General features: G+C 37.5%; 1 protein-coding gene across 4 annotated transcripts; it reads left to right on the forward strand.

The window, feature by feature from the left end:
- The first annotated feature begins 3,164 nt into the window (after window positions 1-3,164).
- Window positions 3,165-11,373, forward strand: LOC114292343 (ATP-dependent 6-phosphofructokinase 7-like). 4 transcript variants are annotated; one of them, XR_014346294.1, is made up of 8 exons: window positions 3,170-3,344; window positions 4,357-4,523; window positions 6,787-6,889; window positions 7,013-7,177; window positions 8,207-8,361; window positions 10,364-10,481; window positions 10,880-10,960; window positions 11,053-11,373. XR_014346294.1 is itself a non-coding variant. In XM_082898500.1 (7 exons), exons 5-7 carry the CDS (start codon window positions 8,218-8,220, stop codon window positions 11,062-11,064), a joined length of 237 nt encoding a protein of 78 aa, XP_082754626.1. In that variant the 5' UTR covers window positions 3,165-3,344; window positions 4,357-4,523; window positions 6,787-6,889; window positions 7,013-7,177; window positions 8,207-8,217; the 3' UTR covers window positions 11,065-11,373. The 4 variants fall into 4 exon arrangements, 1 of the variants encoding a protein (XP_082754626.1); XR_014346292.1 differs by having other exon boundaries at window positions 3,178-3,344; window positions 10,202-10,481; XM_082898500.1 differs by lacking the exon at window positions 10,364-10,481 and having other exon boundaries at window positions 3,165-3,344.
- The last annotated feature ends 12,287 nt before the right edge of the window (window positions 11,374-23,660 follow it).

The raw sequence follows: 23,660 nt of genomic DNA on the forward strand, positions 1-23,660 counted from the left end.
TTATTTTATTTTAATTAACATCTTAATCTAATTTTAGGTAAAATTATCTTTTTGTTGTGTTATTTTCATTTTATTTTATTTTCAAAAATCAGGCTCACTCTAAAAATTAGTGTGTGTGTGTGTGAGATACACCTTCCATTAGTTTAATTGAAAAAACTAATGGCAAGACTTTAGTCCAAAATCGCATGAAATTTTTTTGACTATATTGGAAGCATATTCTATAGAAGATAAAGTACTCCAATTTCAAATAACAAGGTGTAAAATGAATTTTGTTTATAATATATATATATATATATATATATTCAGTAATTGCTGTTTGATCTTCAATGATATTTATTAGTTGTTCATTAAATTATTTCTATTTCTTTTCGGTTACTTCCTTTTAATCCAAATTTCTCAAAAATATTTTCATATACAACATTTTTGACAAGTGAATTAGCCCATGAAAGTTTGGTAGGCAGCTTTTAAGTGATTTAAAGGTCCAGGCCATGGCCCCCTCTAGGACTACGTTAGGTTGCAACCGCGTATTTGCTTCATTAGGGAATAAATAAGAGATATTCATTACATTCCATCACATATAACAAATGGGCTAATACTATTTATACGATTGTGTATACCATATCTAAATTATGATATTTAAGAGATTTATATTATAAATGTCATAAAAAAAAACACTACATAAGGAATAATTAAAATAATGTCATAATTAATATCATAATAAGTTAAAATTAACACTCCAATAAATCATAATTAATACTATAAATATCGTAACTAAAGGTATATATAATAAAATTTCCCAAATGGGGGTAACAGAAAGAGCTATCACTGGTCCATTACCTCCCTCAAAGTTGGTGGGGGTACCAAAGAATTTTTCAAATGGAATAACAGAAAGAGCCATTATTGGTCCTTTACCTCCCTCCAAGTTGGCTTTTTAATGTGCGAAATCTAGAGAGCTATACGTAGGTGTGCGTATGGTTCGATTTTCAAATAACTATTTATAATTTTACAAAATTTAATATTAAATTGAAGCATAAATTTTTTGAAATCAAGCTAAATCAAACTGGAAACTCGATTTGGTTTAGAATTATGATTTTTATAAGTTGCCATTTCCACTACAAGAATTTACACATTTTGCGACCACTTTTACCGACCAAAAAAATTTTGGTCGCAAAAAAATGACGTTTGGCGACCAAATATTAATTAGTCGCGAATGATCATTAATTTTGGCGACCAAATATTATTGGTCGCAGAAGGTTATATTTTGGCGACCAAAAAATGAGTTGGTCACAGAAAGTGGTATGTTTTTGCCGACCAACTACAAATTTGGTCGCGGAATGTCACATATTTTTTGGCGACCAAAAATTTGGTCGCCAAAAACTTATTTTCAGCAACTAAAAAAAATTAGTCGCCAAATATTTCACATTTAGCGACTAATATTTTAGTTGCCGTTGATTGAGATTTAGCGACTGAAAAAGTTTGTCGGCGAAGGTACATTTTCTGCGACTAATATGGTCTTTGGTCGCCAAAAGTTTGGAAGGAAAATTTGAAACATGGCGGTGGAATTGAAAGCCCTTGCTCCCAAGATCAACAAATAAAAAAAATCAAAGCCCTGACTCTCAAGATCAATCTATAGCCAATGGTTCTAATCATAAAGGAAGAACAAAGAACGCCATTAGTGGCATGGGTTAGTGAGAGAAGCTCTTCCATTCTCTGGAATTCCTAAAATTCTACGGTTTCAATAGCTCATTGATGTCGATGGAGTCTCCACAGTTTACCAAAGGGGTTTCGTCTAGGGCTAAGGATGTAGTTAGGGATTCGAAATCACCAGCGTTATTTGGTTTGGGGCAAACTGAATCGGGGTTTGAGCTTAGAGCAAGGGGAATCGAAAATATCCTCTGAGGAGGTTCCTTCGATTAGTGTTAACAGATTGACGATGGGGGTTAAAAGGAGTCTTAGCCCTAGTTCGAGGTCGTTCCACTACAACAAAAAAAGTCTATGGTGACGAAAATGCGTGACGAAAAAATATTTCGTCTCCAAATATGCATGTTTTAGTGATGAAAATAAGATTTCGTCTCCAATTGTATTATTTTTAGAGACGAAAATCAAATTTCGTCACCAAATGCTTAAAATCAAACAAAACAATAGGTGACGAAAATTTTATTCGTCTCTAAATTTTATTTTTCGTCACAAAACAATTTCCCGCCCTTGGAGAATTTGGCGGAAGATTAGGTGCCATTTTGGAGACGAAATTTTTCGTCACCATTGTAAAAAATTTTAGAGAGGAAATAATTTCGTCTCAAAATGTATTATTTTTAGAGAGGAAAACGAAATTTCGTCTCCAAATGCTTAAAATCAATAAAAAATAAAATTGAACCATAGATATCTCTCTCTGTCACTCCCTCACTCATATATCTCCTTCACACCATCCGTTCATCTTTATCGCATCGGTCAACCCGCACGTCACCAGCCGGCGCTCTCTCTCTCTCTCTCGCGGCCTGTTTTCGCCTCACTCTCTCTCCCCTGCCCTCTTCTCGCTTTTCTGAGCTCCCTCTTCCCTCTTCTCACTTTTCCAAGCTCCGAGTGGCGTCAAAATTTTAAAAATTTTGGTGAGAAAAAAATTTGTCATTAATTATAAAATTATTAGTGAGGAATATATTTTCGTCACTATTAATTTTACATTTAAAAAAAAAACTTGATTTTAAATATTTTAAGATTATTTGGTGAGAAATATATTTCCGTTACTAATAATTTTTAATATTTTGAGACCTTTTAGTGAAGAAATTATTTTGTCACTAATTTTGGATGGAAAATTTTGACAAATTGGATTGTAATGAAAAAAAATAGACTATTAATTTTTTCCTTTTTTTTTGTGTGTGTATATGTGTTTATCAATTTTCCTTTTATATCTCTCTCTCACTACAACAAATTGCAAATTTGGTAACTACAAAATTTCATAAAATACCTAAATTTATTTTTTAGTGAGAATACTCTCACATTACTACCCAATTATGATTTATTTTTATTTTTTTTCATATTTTTCTATGTCTTTACATGCACCTAAAATTACAGCGCCAAATTTTTTTTGATTTAGCGCCTAAATTGAATAATATCAAAATTTCAGTCCCAAAAAAACTTTTCATCTCCTTGATTAGAACTTTGTGCCCTAATCTATCTATAGTTCCTTCGCAAAGCTGTAACAGAGAACCATCGTGAGTTCATACTCCACCGTGAGGATAGTTCATCCACCACCGTGAGTTCATCCTCCATCGTCAGGACGGTTCGTCCTCCACACCGTGAGTTCATCCTGCACCGACATCAAGCTATAGCACCACCGTGAGTTCCAGGTCAGTTTGTTGTCTCTCTCTCTCTTTCTCTACCCCTCTCTCTGTTCAGGTCTCTGGGTTTCTCATTCTCTACCCTCACTCTGTCTTCGGACATGTTTGCGTAAATGGAATTCATTGTTAAGTTGAGGTTAAAGTCATTCCATTCGTTACTTCTAACATCTCCAAAACTTCTCTACTTTAAAGGGTTCTATGAACAACTTGAATGATTTTAATTTGGGGAAAAAATATAGAAAATAGAATGATTAGCATGTTATGTATTCTAATTATGATATTTATATTCTACCCAATATAATCATTGAAGTGAATGAATTATTGGTGATTCTACACACAGTAAAGTCTCATGCTTCTGATTATGGGTCTACTAGGTGTTTGATAAAATACCACAATGGCTAATTTTTTCTTCATTGTTTTGTTTATTTTTTTATTTTATTTTTGTTGAGCTGCAGGATTGGATAATTATAAAATCTGATTTATCAATCTGTACATGTCAATTGTCCGGTGGATGAATCTCAGTTTCATTCCCTATGCATTTATGCTCTTTAATTTTTCTATTTGTTGTATCTGTTATTTTTTTTGTTCCACAGATTGTTACTCTTTCGTACAGAGCTCTAGAGGTTTTATTAGGATCAACTCATTCTTAAGTTTACTTTCCTATAAAGTCATTGTGTTAGTGTTGATATGCTTGAATTATTTGTCATTTACTTTCCTTTTCCAGATTTCGTTCTATTTTTGAACTTGAAGGATCTAACGGCATTTTAAAGTCTTTAAATCTCATGCTTTGTTGATAATTGCCTTTGAAAGCATGGTCTTATTTGAAGTTCATTATCTTATGAAGCCATCTTTTGGATCCACCGATAAAATCATTGATGGGTTATTTTCCAGTACCATTGGACTCATCTCTTCATGTCCTGAGGATGTCATTTTTTTTTAGTTCCATCAGTTGAATTATGTTATTTTCATTGACAAACTAGTTTTTCATTTCTAAGGTTATTGCTTAATTGATTCCTTTCAGATCAAGGAAAGGATTCCATAAAGATCTTATAAAACTGATCTTAGATGCTGTGAACATCCCTGTGATCGCTAGTAGTGGTGCAGGAGCAGTTTGAACACTTCTCGGAGGTTTTCACTAAAACAAATGCATCTGCTGCTCTTGCTATTGGCATTTTCAATCGGAAGGAGGTACAGTGATAAATCCTAAACTGTTATTATAAATATCATCAATATTGGCGATACACCCTTATTTTCAAGACCATGATACATTGATAGGTTTCAATATTTATATAAATTTCTCCAATTTATCTATATTCATATTTTTTAAGTTGTGATATATCCTTTTATTCGGTATTTTATTCCTTGATCCTGCTATATGTAATTGGTAATTACATATTATAAAAAAGAGCGCTTGTTAAGCAAAGGCATAGAATTTAGAATGTGGTTGGAGGATTGCCCGTTGGACCCTTTTCAGGCATCGATCAGATGCTATTGTAGAACCTCATTTGGGAATTGGTTTGGAATTATTCAGTATGCTATGAAATTTAGTACTCCCTCCGTCCCAAAATATTAATCCCTTATTCCATTTTTTATTATCCCAAAATATTAGTCCCCTTTCAAAAATTAAGAACAAAAGTAATACGAATTTCCTATTTTACCCTTCTTTTAAATTCATTAATAACATAAAAAGTACAATTATGACAATTAATATTTCTCAAAAAAATATACTATCAAATGATAATTTTGAAAAATCAATTTTTTAAAGTGCAATAACTATACTATCAAAAAAAGTTAGATTTCCCAAAAGAGACTATTATTTTGGGACGGAGGATGTATATTTTTGTAGCCCTTTGATTATCGTTGACATGCCGGTATGTAATTTGAGACAGTGTAGTACAAGGTTGAGATGTTTGTAAACGAAGACATAAACGAAGTGTTGTTTTTGTGTTGTTTAGTTGACCTCAAAAGCATAGGAAACTTGTGCAGTGTACCCATATTGACTCCGCAACAATATGTTTCATTTCCATAAATTTTGGCAATTTTTTTTGTCATGTTTCTTTTTTGTTTTTGTGGGGGATGGGGGGTTTAGTTTGGATGGTGTAAAGTGATTAAGAATTTGTCAGTTACTTGTGAAATGTACTCTTCATGGTTTCAGCGCTCATGACGTGTTGATTTTACCATTGACCTACTCACTGGTCCACAACTAGGAACTAAAATTATTCTGATTATGTAGGGAGATTCAACAGTTCACTTCTTGATCAGCAAGTGGATCATGCAAGTATATAAACTTTTTATTTTTTTGTCCTTCTAGCGTAGGGGTGGACACTCCCAATCCAATTACCTGAAAACTCTAGCTATGGATGGATGAACCGTGATCACATTGAAACCTATTGCTCTAAGGTGGCTTGGGTGACAAATGTCCGGGTATGGACTAGAGAGTTTAGTCTGAACTCTCAAATTGTGCTATGTCCGCTATACTTTAGAAGTTTAAATTTTGTTCACTTACAAACTCAATATTGAGTTTGATCTCCAGTCCATACATAGAATGGACAGAAGCCTAACTCAAAATTATTTCATCATTAAAATTTGTGATTGAAAGAGTTGTTGAATAAATTTGTGTTCCTCCATGATGCACACATGGTAATTGTTACAACAATAAATGAGCTGAGTTAAATTTGAATCAAATAGTGAAATTTCAAATTTGGTTTAAAATCTTATCAAATTTACTCGAGTCAAGCTGACTCAAGTTATGAGATTTTGAATTCAATCGAACTGATTACAAGTTGAACTTAATAATTGTAGTCGAGACAAACTGTGAGTCTAAGGAGTTTGAGAGAAACTTCATAGAAATCACCTCTGTCTCTGTAATTGATCGGCAGGGGACACAAATAGTAATAATGGATATTGCGGAGATCGACTGAGATTTAGCGAGCAGGGTAGGTTTTTGATGTGACTGATAAGAGTTGAATGGTTGGTTTGACCACTGTTGCGTCTTTGCTTTGAAGTAGTATAACCACTGCCTCTCTCCCTCGCACATTTATTACATTCCTCCTAGTTCCAATTGTCATTTTCACAAACTCAGTTTTGCTCTACTTAATATACATATACAATCTGTACTCTACCGAGTTAATATTAACATACTTGAACGGAACATTTTTTGAGTAAAATTCTAAATAAATTTTTTGAAGTCTTTAAATCTCATGCTTTGTTGATAATTGCCTTTAAAGAAATGCTGCAAAGCTCTAAAGATGGAGATCATGCTATAGCAGTCCTTGGGCTAAAGTCTTTATTGGCTGTTTTCAAAGACATTATACCTGGGTAAAACATTTTAGTTTCCTTCCATAGTGCTCTGTGTGCAGTGTTCTATGAACTTATTATTATTATTTTTTAATTTTTTTTTTGTTTTCAATACCATTCAAGTCTTTTGCTATTTTTTGAATGTGTGTTACAGCTATCGAATTAGGCTGCCCACTGAGAAGGAGCAGGAAATGGTTGTTTCAAAGGTTGTTAAGAAAATGCGGTAGTATGAATCCACCCTCCTATCTACATACAAGGTTCGGCTTGGCACTTTGTGAATGGCTAATGGAAATGGAGTGTTGATGTTAATTTAAGCTTTGAACTCTAGCTATGGTATTTGCTTCCTTGTTTTGAAGTTTTTTCCGTATGTACATGTGCAGGGATACTTGCAGAGGTTGATAGCCTTAGAACAGCAGGCCTCATTTTGAGCGTGTGGCTATTCGTTGTATCTGTACTTTGCTAGATTCAGTTCCCCACTTCAACTATCGTGAGAGCTTGTTAGCTGCTGTTATTAGGAACATAAGTTCTGCGGATGATGTTGTAAGGTTTTGATATATCTTTATTCTTTATTTTTCATTTTCATAAATTTTCAGGCAGTTATTGAGGAAACATGCTGTGTAGCATTTTTTTTAAACATCTTTTAGTGTGTTAGCACCTTTACTAGCCTTCGGTTTAAGCTGGGGTGTATGAGAGTTCTGACACTGGTTTGAATACCGATCATGTATGTTTTCAGTAGGACCATCTTCCAACTATTGAAATTATGGTCCTCAAATTTGATATTTCGATCATTCATGATAGCGGTGAAATTGGCCTTTTTTCTTTTTTTTTCCCCCTTCATATGGTGTATCCTATGAGGTGGGGTGAGTGGGAATAAATGGGGTATGAATGTGATATGGGACCAAAATTTGTCCTTTTTCTCAGCTAAATAAGAGGATTCCACTTCAAAGGTGTGATAGTGGATGGTAAGATCCCAATCAGACATCTCAACTTCTAGAACCAAAATGTTCATGAACATTTGCAACTTCTGCCACTTCCACCTCCACCTTTACACTGTGTGTGCTTCTATCATTGTTATCAATGGTTTACTTCCATCACCTCCCCTTATTCCACGGTACTCTATTACCCGTGTCCACATGATTTTCCTCACCAACTTACAGTATCTATCTACCATAATGCTAGTTGAAACCACATTACAGCTTCCAAAGCCTGCATTGATATTGCCAGTGTAGCCATAACCCCATAATTGCTTGTGAGGATTTAATGCCTTTGCGGTTCCTCCAACAAAATTACCTCACTTCAACTACACCTACAGTTGACTTGGTATTATTTTTTTCTCACATGCTGCAAAATATGTCTTGTGATTTCTACTTTCCTTTTTTATTTTTTTTTTATTTTAATTATATAAAAAGTAAAGGTTATTGTTCATTGTTTTCCCTTCCCCATTGTATTATAACATAGTGCAAAAAATTGTCTGATTCTTTCACATCAACACCGGTATAGGATTCCCATGAGTATCAAACAGAGTGCTGCGAAGGGAAATAACAAGATATGGACCTGATCAATTTTTCTGACAGATCCTACATACATGATCCGGGCTATTCGAAGCAATGCAGCTGACAATGTGTATTGTACACTCATTGCTCAGAGTGCTGTTCATGGAGCTATGGCCGGGTACACAGGCTACACAAGTGGGCTTGTTAATGGCAGACAAACTTATATTCCTTTCTATGTAAGTTCTTCCAGATCCTATAGTTAGTTCTATGATTGCACTCTGTTAATAATAAGGGGTATTGTCTGTGAAGCTCTTGTATTTACTCGGAGAAGAATAAGAAAGAAGTGAAGGGTATGGTATGGAATCCAACTCCAATCATAATTGTAATCCCAGATTAATGCTGTTTGTTACGAAGTAATAATGCCCAATCAAAAATGGATAGCTAATTATTATTATTATTATTATTATTATTATTATTATTATTATTATTATTATTATTATTATTATTATTATTTATTTTATCAAATCTTAATTGCCAAAAGACGACAGCTAAAATTTTATTGATGTCAATTTGTGAACTTCCTGTGAGCCAATTTGTTTTGATTTATGAAACATTGAGCCCACTTGAAAGGATCAGATGCTTTCTGGTTATTTGAATCTGTTGCAGCCTCCCTTCCTTAATAGTCACAAGAATGCGCTTAGACCTCTATCAGCACCTTTTTCTTCTTATTCTTCTTCTTATGTCCATGACAGTTGGTTTTATATATTATCTATGAAGTGGAGCATTCTGTAAGGAGGATCTTGATGCAACTGAATAAAAGAATAATTGGTATTTATTGTTGCACAAGCTACTCACAGAAATGGGAAAACTTGATGCCCTGATTATATAAAGCAGATACCTTCATTTCTACTTTGATTCATTTGGTATTATTTCTTCTAAGTCAATTATAAACCTTGTTTTGATGATTTCTAAATGATCAATACAAGATCGATAATTAACATTTGACTATCCCCCTTTTTACTTATATTTAATCCCAATATTCATGCATTACTTGTTATATTTTATCCATTGCTATATAGTTAGATTTCTTTGGTAGAAGTGATGAGTCATGCTAATTAAAGTTCTACGAGTTTCTTTTTGCTCATAGTTGTCCAATACTATCAACTATAAAATTGTTGGTAACATTAATTTGCTATATTCATGTAAAATTAAAATTGCTGGAATCATTTTTTAATCAGAATCGGCTTGTTTGTTTATGATGGAGTTTGTGCATAAATGAGTGGTGCCAAATTTATTTATTTTGGAATATTTGTTTTAATATATGTATCTTGTGAAATTTGGAAATATCTTATTTCAAAATGAAAACTAGTTAATATTGAAGTTCACTACATTTGTGATCTTGAAAGGGCAAGTTTTTGATACGTATTTATCTTTTTTGAAGATGCAAACTACATGTACTGATTTTTGACTTCAGATTGTGACATTTATCTCCACGTTAAACTTTCAGATGAGTCCATTCAATAGCTCGCCTTGTGCTATTCTTGATCGATCAAGATACTTGAAGAAAATGTGTCATAATTGTGTTGATCAGGGAGTTTTTCCCATTGCATCAATAGTTGTTATAACCTTAGAGTTTATGCATTTATTCTTGTTACATTTATTCATTTATTCTGATTAGATTAAGGTAATGATATGATTAGATTAAGGTAAAGAGATATGATTAGATATTAATTCTAGGTTGTTGCATTATTCAGTCCATGATATGGTTGAGAATCTGGATCAGGTTCGTAGGTGTGTGGGGGGTAGGTGATTGTGTCCTTGCTTGCTGGGTGGAATTTCATTATGGTCAGGGATTGAATTGGGTTAACTTAGTAGTCATTTTGTTTGATAGTTAAGCTACCTTAATTTATGTTTCAATTTTTTATTTTCTGAATTGGTGATGATTTGAGTTACTGCTGTGAAGTTGTTGCTTTTGCTTGTGATATTGCTGCTGTAGCTATGGTTTCTGTGCTGATGTGTAGTTCAGTAGTAGAATTGGGTTTCTGATATTTATGCTGCTGCTGGATCTGTTGATAGTGATTGTGTCCTTGCTTGCTGGGTGGAACTTCATTATGGTCAGGGTTTGAATTGGTTTAACTTAGAAGTCAATTTGTTAGATAGTTAAGCAACCTTAACTATCTAAATTGGTGATGATCTGAGTTGCTGCTGTGAAGTTGTGGTTTCTGTTCTGATGTGTAGTTCAGGAGTAGAATTGGGCTTTTAAGTCCTCTGGGCTGTGCTGCTATCCTGTGGAACACTAAATGATCTGGTGACTGCCAGTCAGTACTACTGTGAAGACTAGAGGAGATTCATGGAGGTTTGTTCACTTCTGTAGAGTTGATTAATTACTTTAGAGTTTAGGGCACCAAACCAAACAACTTGTTTGTTAAGAAGAACATAAATACATGTTTACATTAGATTTGGCTGTTGAGAGACTACAGTAATTGACTCTGTTCTATGGGTCAGGAAAATAATTCACTTGTTGCACATTTTTAATATAAGACATTGTTCTAAATAATCTTTCAGTATAAGACAGTAATTAACTCTGTTCTAAACAGTTGAGACAATGCTTTGTGAGTTGAATGTGCTTTTCCAAACATACTAAACATGTAAAACCATTAGACTGTAAGTGGTCTCTTTTGTGTTTTTCTTTAGCTGCTATCATGTGTGAACTATTGAAGACATTTTCCATAAATTGGCCAAATCTTTTTGCAGGCTGAAGGTGATGATGATGATGCCGAGGCTGATGATGATGAAACTGACAAAGATGCTGATATTACAGAAGAGAGTGCACATGTAGGATTTCTTTGTACTTTTAATTGTTTAAAAATATCAATTCCACAAAGGATCCACTTTGATATATCTTGTTTGTTGCTTTGTATTTGCAGGATGAGTTGTAGGGAGAGAGAGCACCGTTGTGGTTTTCTGCTGACAATTCACTCTCTCGAGATCTCTCAATTTTTTTCTTGCTTAGTTTATTTGTAGCTTTTAGTTTTGTTTGTGTTTTAGGGAAAGAAACATTGGTGGCTGCATAGCAAGCAAGAACTGTGGCTAATTGTTTTAATCTCATTTGACTCACCTGAGGAATTGAATCAGTAGTTGTTGGGTTTACCACTGTATGGAACGTCACTTGTGCCATTCCTTGAATTTATGTGCTATGTTATTGCCTATTGGGAAATTAGAAAGTAAGAAAATATTTAATGATTCAATTAATTTGAATGATGCTTTAAAATTATGTATTGTGTCGAATGTTAATGAATTATGTATTGTGTCGAATGTTAATGATTTAGTTAATTTGAATGATACTTTAAAATTATAGGTTTATTATGGATTGAATGAATTATTAGGAATTATAGGTGTATTGTTTTCCTGCTTTGGCGATCAATTTATTTGTCGCGACTAATATATAATTTTTTTTCACAAAAAATGACAATTGCTGACCAACAGTTTTGGTCGCAAAAAATACATTTATTGCCGACCAAACAGCTCTTGGTCGTGGAATCTCACTTTTGTCGACCAAAAGTTTTGGTCGCGAAAAGTAACAAATGGCGACCAAATTTTTTGGTCGTGGAATGTCACAATTGGCGACCAAACTTTTTGGTCGTTGAATGTGATAATTGGCGACCAAACTTTTTAGTCGCGAAATGTGTCAATTGGTGACTAAGATATTTGGTCGGGAAAATATCACTTTTCGCGACCAAAGTGTTTTAGCGACAAAATGAATTAGTCGCAGTAATTGAATATTTAGCGACCAAAAATTTAACTTTTGTCGACCAACCAAAATTTTGGTCGCGAATTACTTTTGCCGACCCTCAATTGGCGACCAAAGTAGCGACCAAAAAAATTGGTCGCGGATAACTTTTGCCGACCAAAAATGGACTTTTAGCGACCATTTTTTTTGTTGCCAAAAGTGTTAATTCTTGTAGTGTTCTTACTATATGATTACAACTTTCTCAAAGATCAATCAATTTATTATCATTTTACAAACAAAACTGTTTGAATAAATGTTTGAAACTAGTTCTATTATTATATAATAGAATACTTAGAAGAACAAAGGGTTAACAATTTATGAATATATATGAGATATTCGTAAGGTACTTGAGTATCTACTAAAAATAAGAAATTATATATATGTATATATCTAAATAGTCCAATTCGATAATAAATTGAAATTATAATTATAAAATCACAAATCATACCGTGAAGTACAATTTGCTTATTTTAAGAATTATAATCAAATTATGTATTGAGAAAATCAAATCAAACTATGTGATTTGGTCTGAATTGCACTAATTTATAATTTTGTTCATTTTTTTTGTTTTTTAACCTAAGCCATGCAACTTGATCCGCCCACGCCTGTGTACACAGTGCGTAATTAGAAAAGTGATTTTAATGCCCCCCCAATCCTATATATCCATTGCCTATTAAAGTATTTCAAGAGTGTTATTTGGAACAACAATGTTAGGTGGATCAAATTTTCTTGACTCGAATGGCTTGAATGTCTTAAAACGATGTCATTTTGAGTATAAAACGACATCGTTTTGACACATTTGAGTCATTCAGGTCACACAAATTCGGATTACCAAGTATTTTTCTATTTGAAATTATTTATGTGATATTATTAGCAAATAAAAAATCACAATAAATATTAAATGATTTATTATTTGTCTCATAATTATTTTTTTTAAAAAAAGTGAAAAAATAAGTTAATATTTCTCAATTGTAAAAAACTTCCCCCATGTAATTGGTTTGACTTATCACGTTGCATATTTGACAAGGCACTTTGACTAGGGCTGATTCTCAACCTTGGGGACCCAAAGCGAGCTTTCAAGTTGGGACCCTAATACCTCTCACACACAAAATAAAAATTAAAAAAATAATTATTAATGAAATAGTAAGTATACTCACAAAAAAAAAAAAAAAAAAAATTCACCCTAATATCCACAAAATTTGTTGAATATACTTAATAAAATTTAGTTACAAAGAGAAAAAAAAATAATTACAAAGACTTAAAAAAAGAAAGCTTAATTTTGTTGCTTCATAGTTTAGCAAAATTCAGTTTATAAAATTTTAAAAAAAATAAATAAAAAATAAATAATAATAATAATAATAATAACAATAATAATAATAATAATAATAATAATAATAATAATAATAATAATAAACTTCATATTCTTCATTATTAAGATGAAATCTAACAAAAATTTGAAATTACAAACAAGTTCAATAAATAAATAATGAAAATCACAAGTCTCAAATAAAAAATATTAATCTGAAAATTAAATATATTTTATATACGATAAAAATCTTTGAATGATCAAGTTTACAATAGTAAGCCTTTCTTTCTTTCTTTAATTGCTTAGATGTTTTCTTTCCTTTTCTTTTGGACCTTTTGCCTTTAGTTTGGGCTTTGAGTGAGTATTGTAATTTTAGGATTCGGCTTGTCTCTAATTGAAATTTCAAATGGACTAAACAATTGAGATTTTTGATCGGTAATAGTCATTAAACGAAAAACTCTTATCGATAAGAGTTTATGAAAAATGGCCCAAATGAATTTTTTCAAAGATTCTTACCAGTAAGTGTCTTCCATTTAATGACTCTTACCGATCAGAGACCTTAACTGTCTGGTCCAGTTGAAATTTCAATTGAAGACAAGCTAGTCATTTAATTTTGGATTATATATAAAAGTTGGAAAATTATAGGCCCTAACTTTAGTCTAATTTTAGGGTCCCAAAACAATTGCTTCGTGGGCTTAGGCCCAAGGCGGCCCCTGTAGCTACCTCTAGGGTCAAGCATGGCTAATGATGTGCCTATTTGGTGTTTTACTGTTAAATCTACGTATCATGTGAATTGTAACATGGTAAGTGTTGATGCATCATCTTTTGATCCTTAAAACATGGGCAAGCTTGTCTATGTGTGTAGCTAACAAAATCTAGCACTTTACATGAAAGTGTTGCTCAAGTGTCATACCAGCAAAAGCTTTTTTACATAGATGCAAAACTGTTATTTACGGTCATTGTGGATTAAGTGGAGTTAGGTATGAAACTAATGTTCATATTGTAGGTGTTGATTTTCGATCTCACAACCAAATAGGGAACTTAGCTGGAGAGCACTCTGTAAAATAGATTAAACCAAACGCTTGCACACAAGAAGTAAGATTACCATAGTGGATCGTTCACCCGGGGACACTCCGACGATCAAGTCAGTCACTTATCTCACAAAGATATCAACTCAAGTAATCAGTGCATAAGTAAAAGCATACCTTAGTCGGGGTGCCTCATTTTTATAATAAACAATGCCCTCGTCCCCTAGAAGTATCACTTCATAGGACTCAAGTATAACACTTATCTCAGACTCTTAGTTAAAAATAAGAATGAACCCCTCAAGAGCCTCATCTCTATCCAAACTAAGCGTCTAGGACTCTTGTCCTCTATCCAAATATCTCATATTTCAGTATCACTACACCATATCTTGACAATATCACAACAATCTTGATGACATGGCTTGTCCACGTGGCACCTCAGTCATCACCTCAGCTACGTGGCGCGACCCTAAAAATATGTCTCCATAACTGCCCGTAGGTTCTATTACCTCGGCAACCTGAAGTGATGGAACCTATATCGTCTGATCTCTCAACATGTCGACTAAACAACATACTAGAGATACTCTTCTAACCGAGATCGTGACTCGTCAGCGTCAAGAAACAGGGACTCAAGTGTCTACTCATTAAGAACCAAGAACCAACATGTTTTGTCTTATCCAAATCCAATATCTCAATTGAGATCGCACTACGAGCCGAGATCGTGACTCGCTAGTTTCAAGAATATCAAGAACACAAGATACGTGTGAGCTATCACGCCATAACTGCCTCATCCATTTTATCCACGTGTCACTATTTCATTGGTTTGTACTTGTCATGCCTCAGACACGTCGCTTCACTTCTGTGCCATGTCACCTGACGTCATCTAACGTTAGCTCAGCACGTCGTCCAAGGGTTTGAAATTATGACCCTTGCCACAATTTCAGTTTTCATCAAAACTTTTTCCCTCTCTCTTCGTCTCTTCACTTCGGCATTCACAACCCTCTCTCTACTTTCAAAGCCTCTCTCTATAAACCTCCATTACCAAATCTCCGGTGACTAGACCGCCGTTCTACTTCGATTATCCGAGGTGACTTACTCTAGCAAACATGATTTCGACGTTCGTTTCTTCATTCTAGGCATGTAAGTCCATTGTTCTCACTTTTTCATTTTTAGTTTTGTATATTCACCATGCTCTTGAATACCTTTGCATTCTTTTCCGCTTTTTAACCGATTTTCCCCTGAAGGTCAATTATAGTTTACACATAAATGCTTGATTTCATACACTTATGCACATCCAATCTAGTATCTGCATCATACTTGGTTTTCAACCATCTGCACTTGTCCTTGCACCATCTCCATATCCTAGACGTAGTCTTGGTCTATATGTATTCTTGAAATTTGCCTAAATTGCATTCTTGGATTTAATTTGCACATTTTTATTCTGGTTATTGCCCTGCCCTGTTCACACCTCTATTTCAAACTCTGAATCCATTTTTCTTATTTCTTTACTATTTCCAGATTCCTCTATCCAGCTCTCCATTGTGAACCAAGGATCGAGCCTCATGTAGAGTGAGCCCACACATCCTTCCTAAAACTTGGATGTGGCCAAAACGAAACTGAGGCAAGATTTCTTCATCATGCCGGGACTTCATTAGTGCCCGAAATTCTTCGATTCCCGAAGCTAAAAACATGTGTAATCGGGTTCCAACATCTAGTCGTGGCTTGAAGGAACGGAAAACAAAGCGAAGAACGGCTCAGCGGGAATAGTGCATTTTTGCCAAAATCCCAGAAATTCACCTTTTTCAAGCCATCCAAAGTTGCAATCCAATTTGAAAGTTTTTCGGCGAAAAATGGCTCCATTTGTGAAGAATTTGCAACTGAAATGAAGAAACTACGAGGTCAAACCTTTTGTAGAAGATAAGGCAATGAGTGGAAGCCAGGTGTCAACAATCTGGAGGTCCTGAACATTGATGGCCGGCAAGGCTTATTGATGGCCAGCAAAGGACATTGTTGGCCGACAGGCCACCTCACATGGCCGGCACATGGCCGACAATCACCACTCATGGCCGGCAGTCTCTCACTCTAACCTGCTATCCTTCTTTGTGCTGGAAAGTGCTGAAAGCATGGGTTTTGTTCTGCTCTTTGTGTGTTTGAGAGTCTTGTTTTGAGTTCCTTTAGGCTTTAGCATGTTTATTGAGTTCTTTTTGTCTTCTTTTGCTTATCGAGTTGTGTTGTTTTTTATCATCGAGCTGCGTTGTTTTTGCTTATCGAGTTGTTATGATGTTTATCGAGTTGTATATTGCTTTTCATTTTCAGTTGTTGGTCAGTTCATTACTTGATTAAGACCGTTGTGCCAATACAAGTATTTGGTTTTCATTATCAAATTCAAGTTCACTTTCATGCAATGTGGTGCTCATGATACAACATATAACACTTTTTTAGAAAAGTTGGTTTTCATTTCGATCATGGTTACTTTTTCACAAAAGTGTAGTACACGTGTTTTTAATCAAATAAAACCTATCTAAAGCTTACAAGGTGCTAAAGGTATAAGCGAAAAAGAAACGAAGCAAAATACAAAAATCAGCGTTGGTCACCTCATTCTCTAGAAGCCCTCTTCGTCCTCTTCCTTGGAGGGAAGGACTTTGAGGCACTGTCTCCATTAGCGCCGCTGTCTGCATCTCCCTCTAAACTAGAGTCTGAGTCGGTGCCATCTTTGCTCTCTACCTCGGAGCCTGATTCAGCATCGCTTCCACTCTTGGAACCTGAGTTGGTGTTGTCACCTCATCTCTCAGATGAATCTGAATGTTGACTCGCTGCCTCCTCAGAGTCCCTTGTCTCAGCATCATCATTATCGCTCAGAATGGGATCTGAAGGGCAACTCCTATCTCGGGGGCCTCTAGCTCTGCCTCGGCCGCGTACTGGAGCTTGCCTTTCTCTCCTCCTTACTGCTGGAGGAGGTACTATTGGTGCGGGCGCTTTAGCCACTGCTGGTGCCACCGGTATGGCTGGAATTTGAAAAAGACAATAGTTACATGTCAGTTATAGCATGTATATCAGATGCAAGCATTGTATGCAGAACGAGTATATGCGGAAGTCAGATATAGTGTATGAGTACAGCGTATGAATCCTGTATGAATGCGGTGTGCAAGTACAATATGTCAAATGCAATGTGTCAATGTAGTTTGGGAAATTTTCAGTTGAAATGTCAGTGTCAGTGTGTTAGTGGAAATTTGATGCCTAAAGTGCAAGCTAAAAGAACTACCTGAATACCGTAGAAACTGAGCAGTGCCTCTCTCCTCTGTACCATCCCCATCAGCGAGGCTCTCAGCTCTAGGGCGCCTCCTGTGTACTCACTCCGTGTCTGTAAATGTATGTGAATGATTACTATCTGGAAATGAATATATCTGAAATGAAATAAGAAATAGAAGTACTATGGCGTGGTTCATACCGGAGTCGGGCCTCGGATCCTGACAAGCTCATGACCAGCCGCTGCAGGCTCAATCAGAACCTGGTAAGCCTCCTCGGTGTGCCGCCAGCAAGTCATTGTGGTGGGAAGCTCTGGCCAATCTGCCCTCTGCTCCACTCGGGAAGCCTCTCTACATGGGCCCTGCTTGCTTGGGTCGCTCTAGGCCTCGCTCTCACGGCAGGAGCTCTCGCCCCCTTAGCTCCGTGAACACCGGTCAAGGGCGGCATCAAGTGTGTCTGGATGAAATCTGCACAGTCGCCCTCCGCTCAGAATAAGTCAACATCTAGGCCTACCATGAACTGGATGACCTCCTCCTTAGATAGGATCTCTGTGGACCGTATGGACTCTGGTGGAGCCATTGGGACGATTGGGTCAGACAAACCCATAGTCTGGTGCACGAAGCGGTCACCCAAGAACCAGGCCCGGCAAACTGGGCCCTCAAGCAGAATGTGGTAGCGGGAAATGGCCCAGGCTTCGCCGAACTGGCCTCGCATCTCTGCTGACAACATAGCCCATGGCTGCCACGTGATCTACAAATGGAAGTTGTACAGATCATTAGTTGCTATCAATTGTCAAATGAAAACCAGAATAATGTTAAAGTAACAGGACTGTGTTTTGGGTTACCTCATGGGCTGCTACCGTGTCGAAGTACTAACGGAAAAATGTGAAATACCCACGGATCCTACGGCGAAGCTGACCATCATATACCCACAAATAGGGGACTGTTAATGGGAGCTCCACCACAGGCTCCTGGGTGAGAGTCGGGAAGTATGCGTATACCCATAGCTGTAGGAAGATGCGGTGGTATGTGATCAGTACAGTGTTCAAGCCGATGCAAAAAGTGCAAAGTAGAAAGCATAGTGTATGAACAGTGTTTGAACAGATACAGATATGCAAAGCATAAAGCATGTGTTGAAACAGATGTAAAGCAGAAATTGTAAGGAAATCTAAAGTGCAAAATGGGAACTGAGATGTGTACCTCCCAGGCCCGCTAGTAGCCGCCGATCAAGTTCCCCCATAGACGGGAGATAGAGCTCATATATCCATATAGCATGGTGAGACCAGCTCCACCTCAGTCATAGAAACGAACCCGAGGAATGTTCACCAAGGCACTCAGCAAATACAGGCCTCCTCCACTGTCTTAGGCTCGCTCCCTCTAAATCGCTTTGCGAACTAAGTGTACCTGACCATCCTTGCTTGGTGTATAGGAGAATGTACCCCGAGCAGCTCAAACCAAGCTACCTCCCACTTCTCCATGTCTGGATCGAGAGGAATCAGATCGTCTCCTATGTCTAAGCCGGTGATCATGGCAAAATTGTAAGGGGTCATCGTCATCTCTCATGCGGTAGAAAACTGGAAGGAGTTGGTGGTATCCCACCACTTGTCCACCAGTGCTCCCAAGAGAGGACGGCTCACAGTGATCCGGGTCAAGCTAGAACAGAAGAGGCTGAAGCCTACCTTGTCGACGATGTCATGAACTCCAGTTGGGAGCTCATCATACCAGTCTCGAGCAGTCATGGCACCATAGCCTCTGAAGGAGTGAGACTCGCCCTGTGGCAGGGAACAAATACAATCGAATAAAAACATATGCAACGAATAAAAGACAGATGCATGAAATGCACTCAGTTGAATCAGATATAAGGAAGCATATGAAATACAGTCAGGAGAATCAGATAAAGGTAATGCAAGAAATGCAAGTAACTCAAGGCAGAAATGCATGGAAAACAATGTTCATACCTCAATGGCAACGACCGACAAGTGAGACTCTGGCTCCTATAGCAAGAGATCTTCCGGCGCGTAGCGGGAAAACTCAGTAAAGTGCCTTATGTCTCCGGCAGTAGGCAGTATATGTGTCTGAGGGTGATACCTCACCGGATCAAAAGGCCGTACCCTTGGTGGTAACAGCTCTGCCTCAACCTCGGGCTCGAACTCCGCCTCTAAGTCAGCCCCAAGGTCAGCTCTCGGCTCCTTAGCTACTGAGGGAACCTTTGGAGGAGCCCCATCGTGAGGAATCTCGTCCGCCATCTGAAAAAAGGTGCGGGATGGGTAGAAAGGGAAGGAAAATGAAGAAAAAGGGTAAACTTGGAAAAAGCCAAACCTTGAGAGAGAGAAAATGGAGGAAAAAGTCAAAGTCAGGAAAAGTGCACAGAACTCCGGAGAAACTCAAGAGGAACAAACCTAGAATAGTGGAAATAAGGAAGGAAGCACCGATATCAAATTTCAATCAGTTTAAAAGGAAGAGGGCAAAGGGGATTTAGCGAATCAACTTCGCGTAGGGTGTTGGAAAATACGTAGAAAGTGCAAATCTAGAGAGAAAGAAGGTCTAGAGAGAGAGGGAGATGATTTTCGGGCATGAGGAAGTGAGGAAATGAAGTGTGGTGACCCATACTTAAAGGCCCGAGCCGAAAAGCCCATTTTGCCCCTGATTTGCCATCGATGGCCGGCAAGGACCATTATTGGCCGGCGCTTGGCCGGCGGCCTTCCCCCACGGCCGGCAGGTGGCTTGTAGCTTTCCTTGGGTTTTTAATGCTATCTTGTGTCTTCGGTTTCCAAGAATTGAAGGGATTGTCCACTGTTGGGTTCAGAATGCCTTTGCGGAAGCTTGAAACTGTGTTTTCGGTGCGCGGTGTTCGTCACTTGTCAACACGAACGAGGTGTATCCTTTTGAACATATTCCAAAAGGTAACTCGAGAGTTACTACTAAGTTTGTTTTTTTTGTCGAATCATGTTTTGGTATCTTGCATAGAACGTGCATGTCCTATTCGTTGTTGTATGGAACATGCATTCGCATTTCATATACGTTGTTATAGGATGTACATCTCGTGGGAATTACATACGCATCTTGCATTCGCTCTTCAGTCATGCATAGAAGATGTTGTCGGTGCAAATCATGCATAGAATATGCTCCTGCTATCAATCATGCATAGAAGATGCTTATGCTTTTGTTTCTAGCACAGAACATGCCATTAACATTGTATCTCGATTGTTTGTCTTGCATGGAACATGCATTCTTATTGTATTGCACTTGTTAAGTCTCTATCCTTCACATACACGATATTGTATGTACGGTTCATTCAGAGGAGTTTCAGGTAAAGTCATTCGTGTCTTTCGAATTACATCCTTTAAACCCTCTTCTTCTCTTGCGTGTGGCGCGTTAGGACGCTTCGGTTAAAAACATTCGGGTGCGTCTCGGTGTTCACACCACCCTCTTCTCCTCTCACGTGTGACGCGTTAGGATGCTTCAGTTAACAACATTCTGGTGTGTCTTGGTGTTCACACCACCTTCTTCTCCTCTCGTGTGCGGCGCGTTAGGACGCTTCAGTTAAAAACATTTGAGTGCGTCCCGGTGTTCATACCACCTCTTCTCCTCTCGCGTACAGCGCGTTAGGACGCTTCGGTTAAAAATATTTGGGTGTGTCCCGGTTTTCACACCACCTCTTTTCCTCTTGCGTGCGGCGCGTTAGGACACTTCGGTTAAAAACATTTGGGTGCGTCCCGGTGTTCACACCACCTCTTCTCCTCTGGCTTGCGGCGCGTTACGACGCTTCGGTTAAAAACATTCGGGTGCGTCCCGGTGTTCACACCACCTCTTCTCTTCTTGCGCGCGATGCGTTAGGACGCTTCGATTTAAAAACATTTGGGTGTGTCTTGGTGTTCACACCATTCTTTTTCTCCTTCCGCGTGCAACGCGTTAGGATCTCGGTTAAAACCTTGGGTGTGCCCGATGGTTATGTTTCCCTTTGCCTTTCCTACGCATCGCGTAGTTAAGTTTGCATAATTTTCTTACATCCTTTCTGCATAAGATATGGTTTGGCTCTTGTTTCTCACGCGTGCCTCGTTTACTTACTTCTTTTCATGTTTGAGATTGCTGTACCTTGTTTCAGTTTGTTTAACTGTGATATTTCTATGCATTGCATTTGCATTCAAATGTTTCATTACAGCCTCATTACATGATCATAAGTTACATTCTTGCATCATTATAGACCCGCCCTGCGAGAACTCTCCGATATCCGCGCGTGATGGGGGCGCGAATCTCGTTTTGTTCTCTAGGCTACTACAGTTCGGACTCAATGTCATGGTTCTGAATCTGATCTCACAAAGTGCAATGCAAGACCGATAAATTACCAAAGAGTCCAAATTCGGCAAATCGTTTTGGAAAACTGATTTTTTTATAAAGAAGTGCCAAACATGGATTGCTTTGCTAGATACAGAGTCGCCACCTAAATATTTTGTTTTGGGGAAATTTAGGAAACCCTGACTCGTGCCTAAGGCCACGTGTCTGTCATCACCAAAGTTGCCTCGGCTCGGGAACTTGGGCACGAGAGGGGAAGGTCATGCAATGAGCAGCCCTGCTCATCCGATCAAAGATCGGCCTGTACTATGCATGATATTTTGTTTTTGAAAACACAGGTGTTCTTATTCCAGTTAATTAGCTAATCATACTACGTGATGCGCACAACATACAAGTATAGACTAGATCGCCTAATTTGGAACAAAACATTGCATGTTGGTTTAGGAAAATGGTTTGAAGTTTGCTAGTCGCAAGTAGGCTAAATTCGGGATTCAATGAATTGTTCCAATTCAAGTAATCCAACCTTCACCCACAGGCATTCAAGCAGTTTTATCAAACAATCAGTTAGCCTCATGGCAAGCATGCTTTCATGGCAATCAATAACACACATGCAGTATGCTAAAGCGTAAACACTCATAGTGTACTCCGAGCCGAAACAAAGAACTAGTTAGAAATCATGCATGATCCTAATTCATGTTAAGATGGCTAATGCAACAAGTGCAAAAATGTAGCTAAGATAGGCTCGACTATCTAGAATGTCATGTGAAATGCAACTTGATAACATGTATTCAAATTGAAATAGAAATACAATGCAATTAGTATGATGCGCCGAGCTCGGTGCATGCAATACAGATGAATGGATGCACGTATGCAAGCATAAGGTATGCTAAACGAAATATGCCCTAAGACTAACCATCATAAGCGGTTAAATAAAAAGGAGAAAGAAATGAGGATTGGAAGACATGCATCACACACACGCACGCTTATTATAACAATACGCCCTCTCGACGGGGGGACCGAATAAGAAGCTAACTAGCTAATCTAAGCTAATTAAACTAATTATTACAAAACAAATTAATTAACTAATCCTAGTTAACTAATTATTACAAAATAAATTGAAATAGCTAAACGCATTAACTATTAAAGTACAAAACAAAGCATAAGCTAGCTATCTAAGCATGGCAACTAAGGAAAGCAATAAAACAGGAGCCTCAAGAGGGAGGAGAATGCATGCATGCCTGGTCGCCTCATTCGGAAATCCAATGCGATGCCCCGATTTGCCTCTGTTTTCAATTGTCCTCAGAACCTTGCACCAAGCTCCAGAAAGCTGAAACTCCACCTTGGGAACCTGTGGGAGGGTGGCCGACCACTTAGGGATGCCACCAGCCACCTGCCGACCACTTTCTGTGCTGAAAACCAGAAAAAGTGGTCGGCCAGCTAGTTTTTCTGGCTGGCCAACCAGTTATAGCTGCTGAATTCCAATTTGCTGCAACAGAGAGCAAGAAAGGGCATGGCAATGTATTTGCAAGATATGTGTGCACAACCACCCTCCTTATCATTTCATAAGCTCAATGGAGTGTGGTTCTCGACCCTCGGGCCACCAATCGCGTATTTCAATGCATGATGGCAAACTCATCCCGGCGAACAGCGTCCTGCTGCATGGCTCGCATGGTTTCTTACATCTGACGCATCATTTCCTCAACTCCTGTCGGTGCCGCCATACTGCCCTGATTTGTCTGAACTACTGGCAGGTCTATTTTTATAGCAACAATCTGGATCACAATCTGACTGTTCACTGATGGGGTAATCCACTGTTCTGGCAACCTCTGTTCGGATACACTACGTCTTCTCGACCTTTGCCTAATAACTGGGGGTA

This window comes from Camellia sinensis, chromosome 12 (assembly GCF_055761805.1).
Source record: "Camellia sinensis isolate YWXY chromosome 12, ASM5576180v1, whole genome shotgun sequence".
Classification (NCBI taxonomy): Eukaryota; Viridiplantae; Streptophyta; class Magnoliopsida; order Ericales; family Theaceae; genus Camellia; species Camellia sinensis.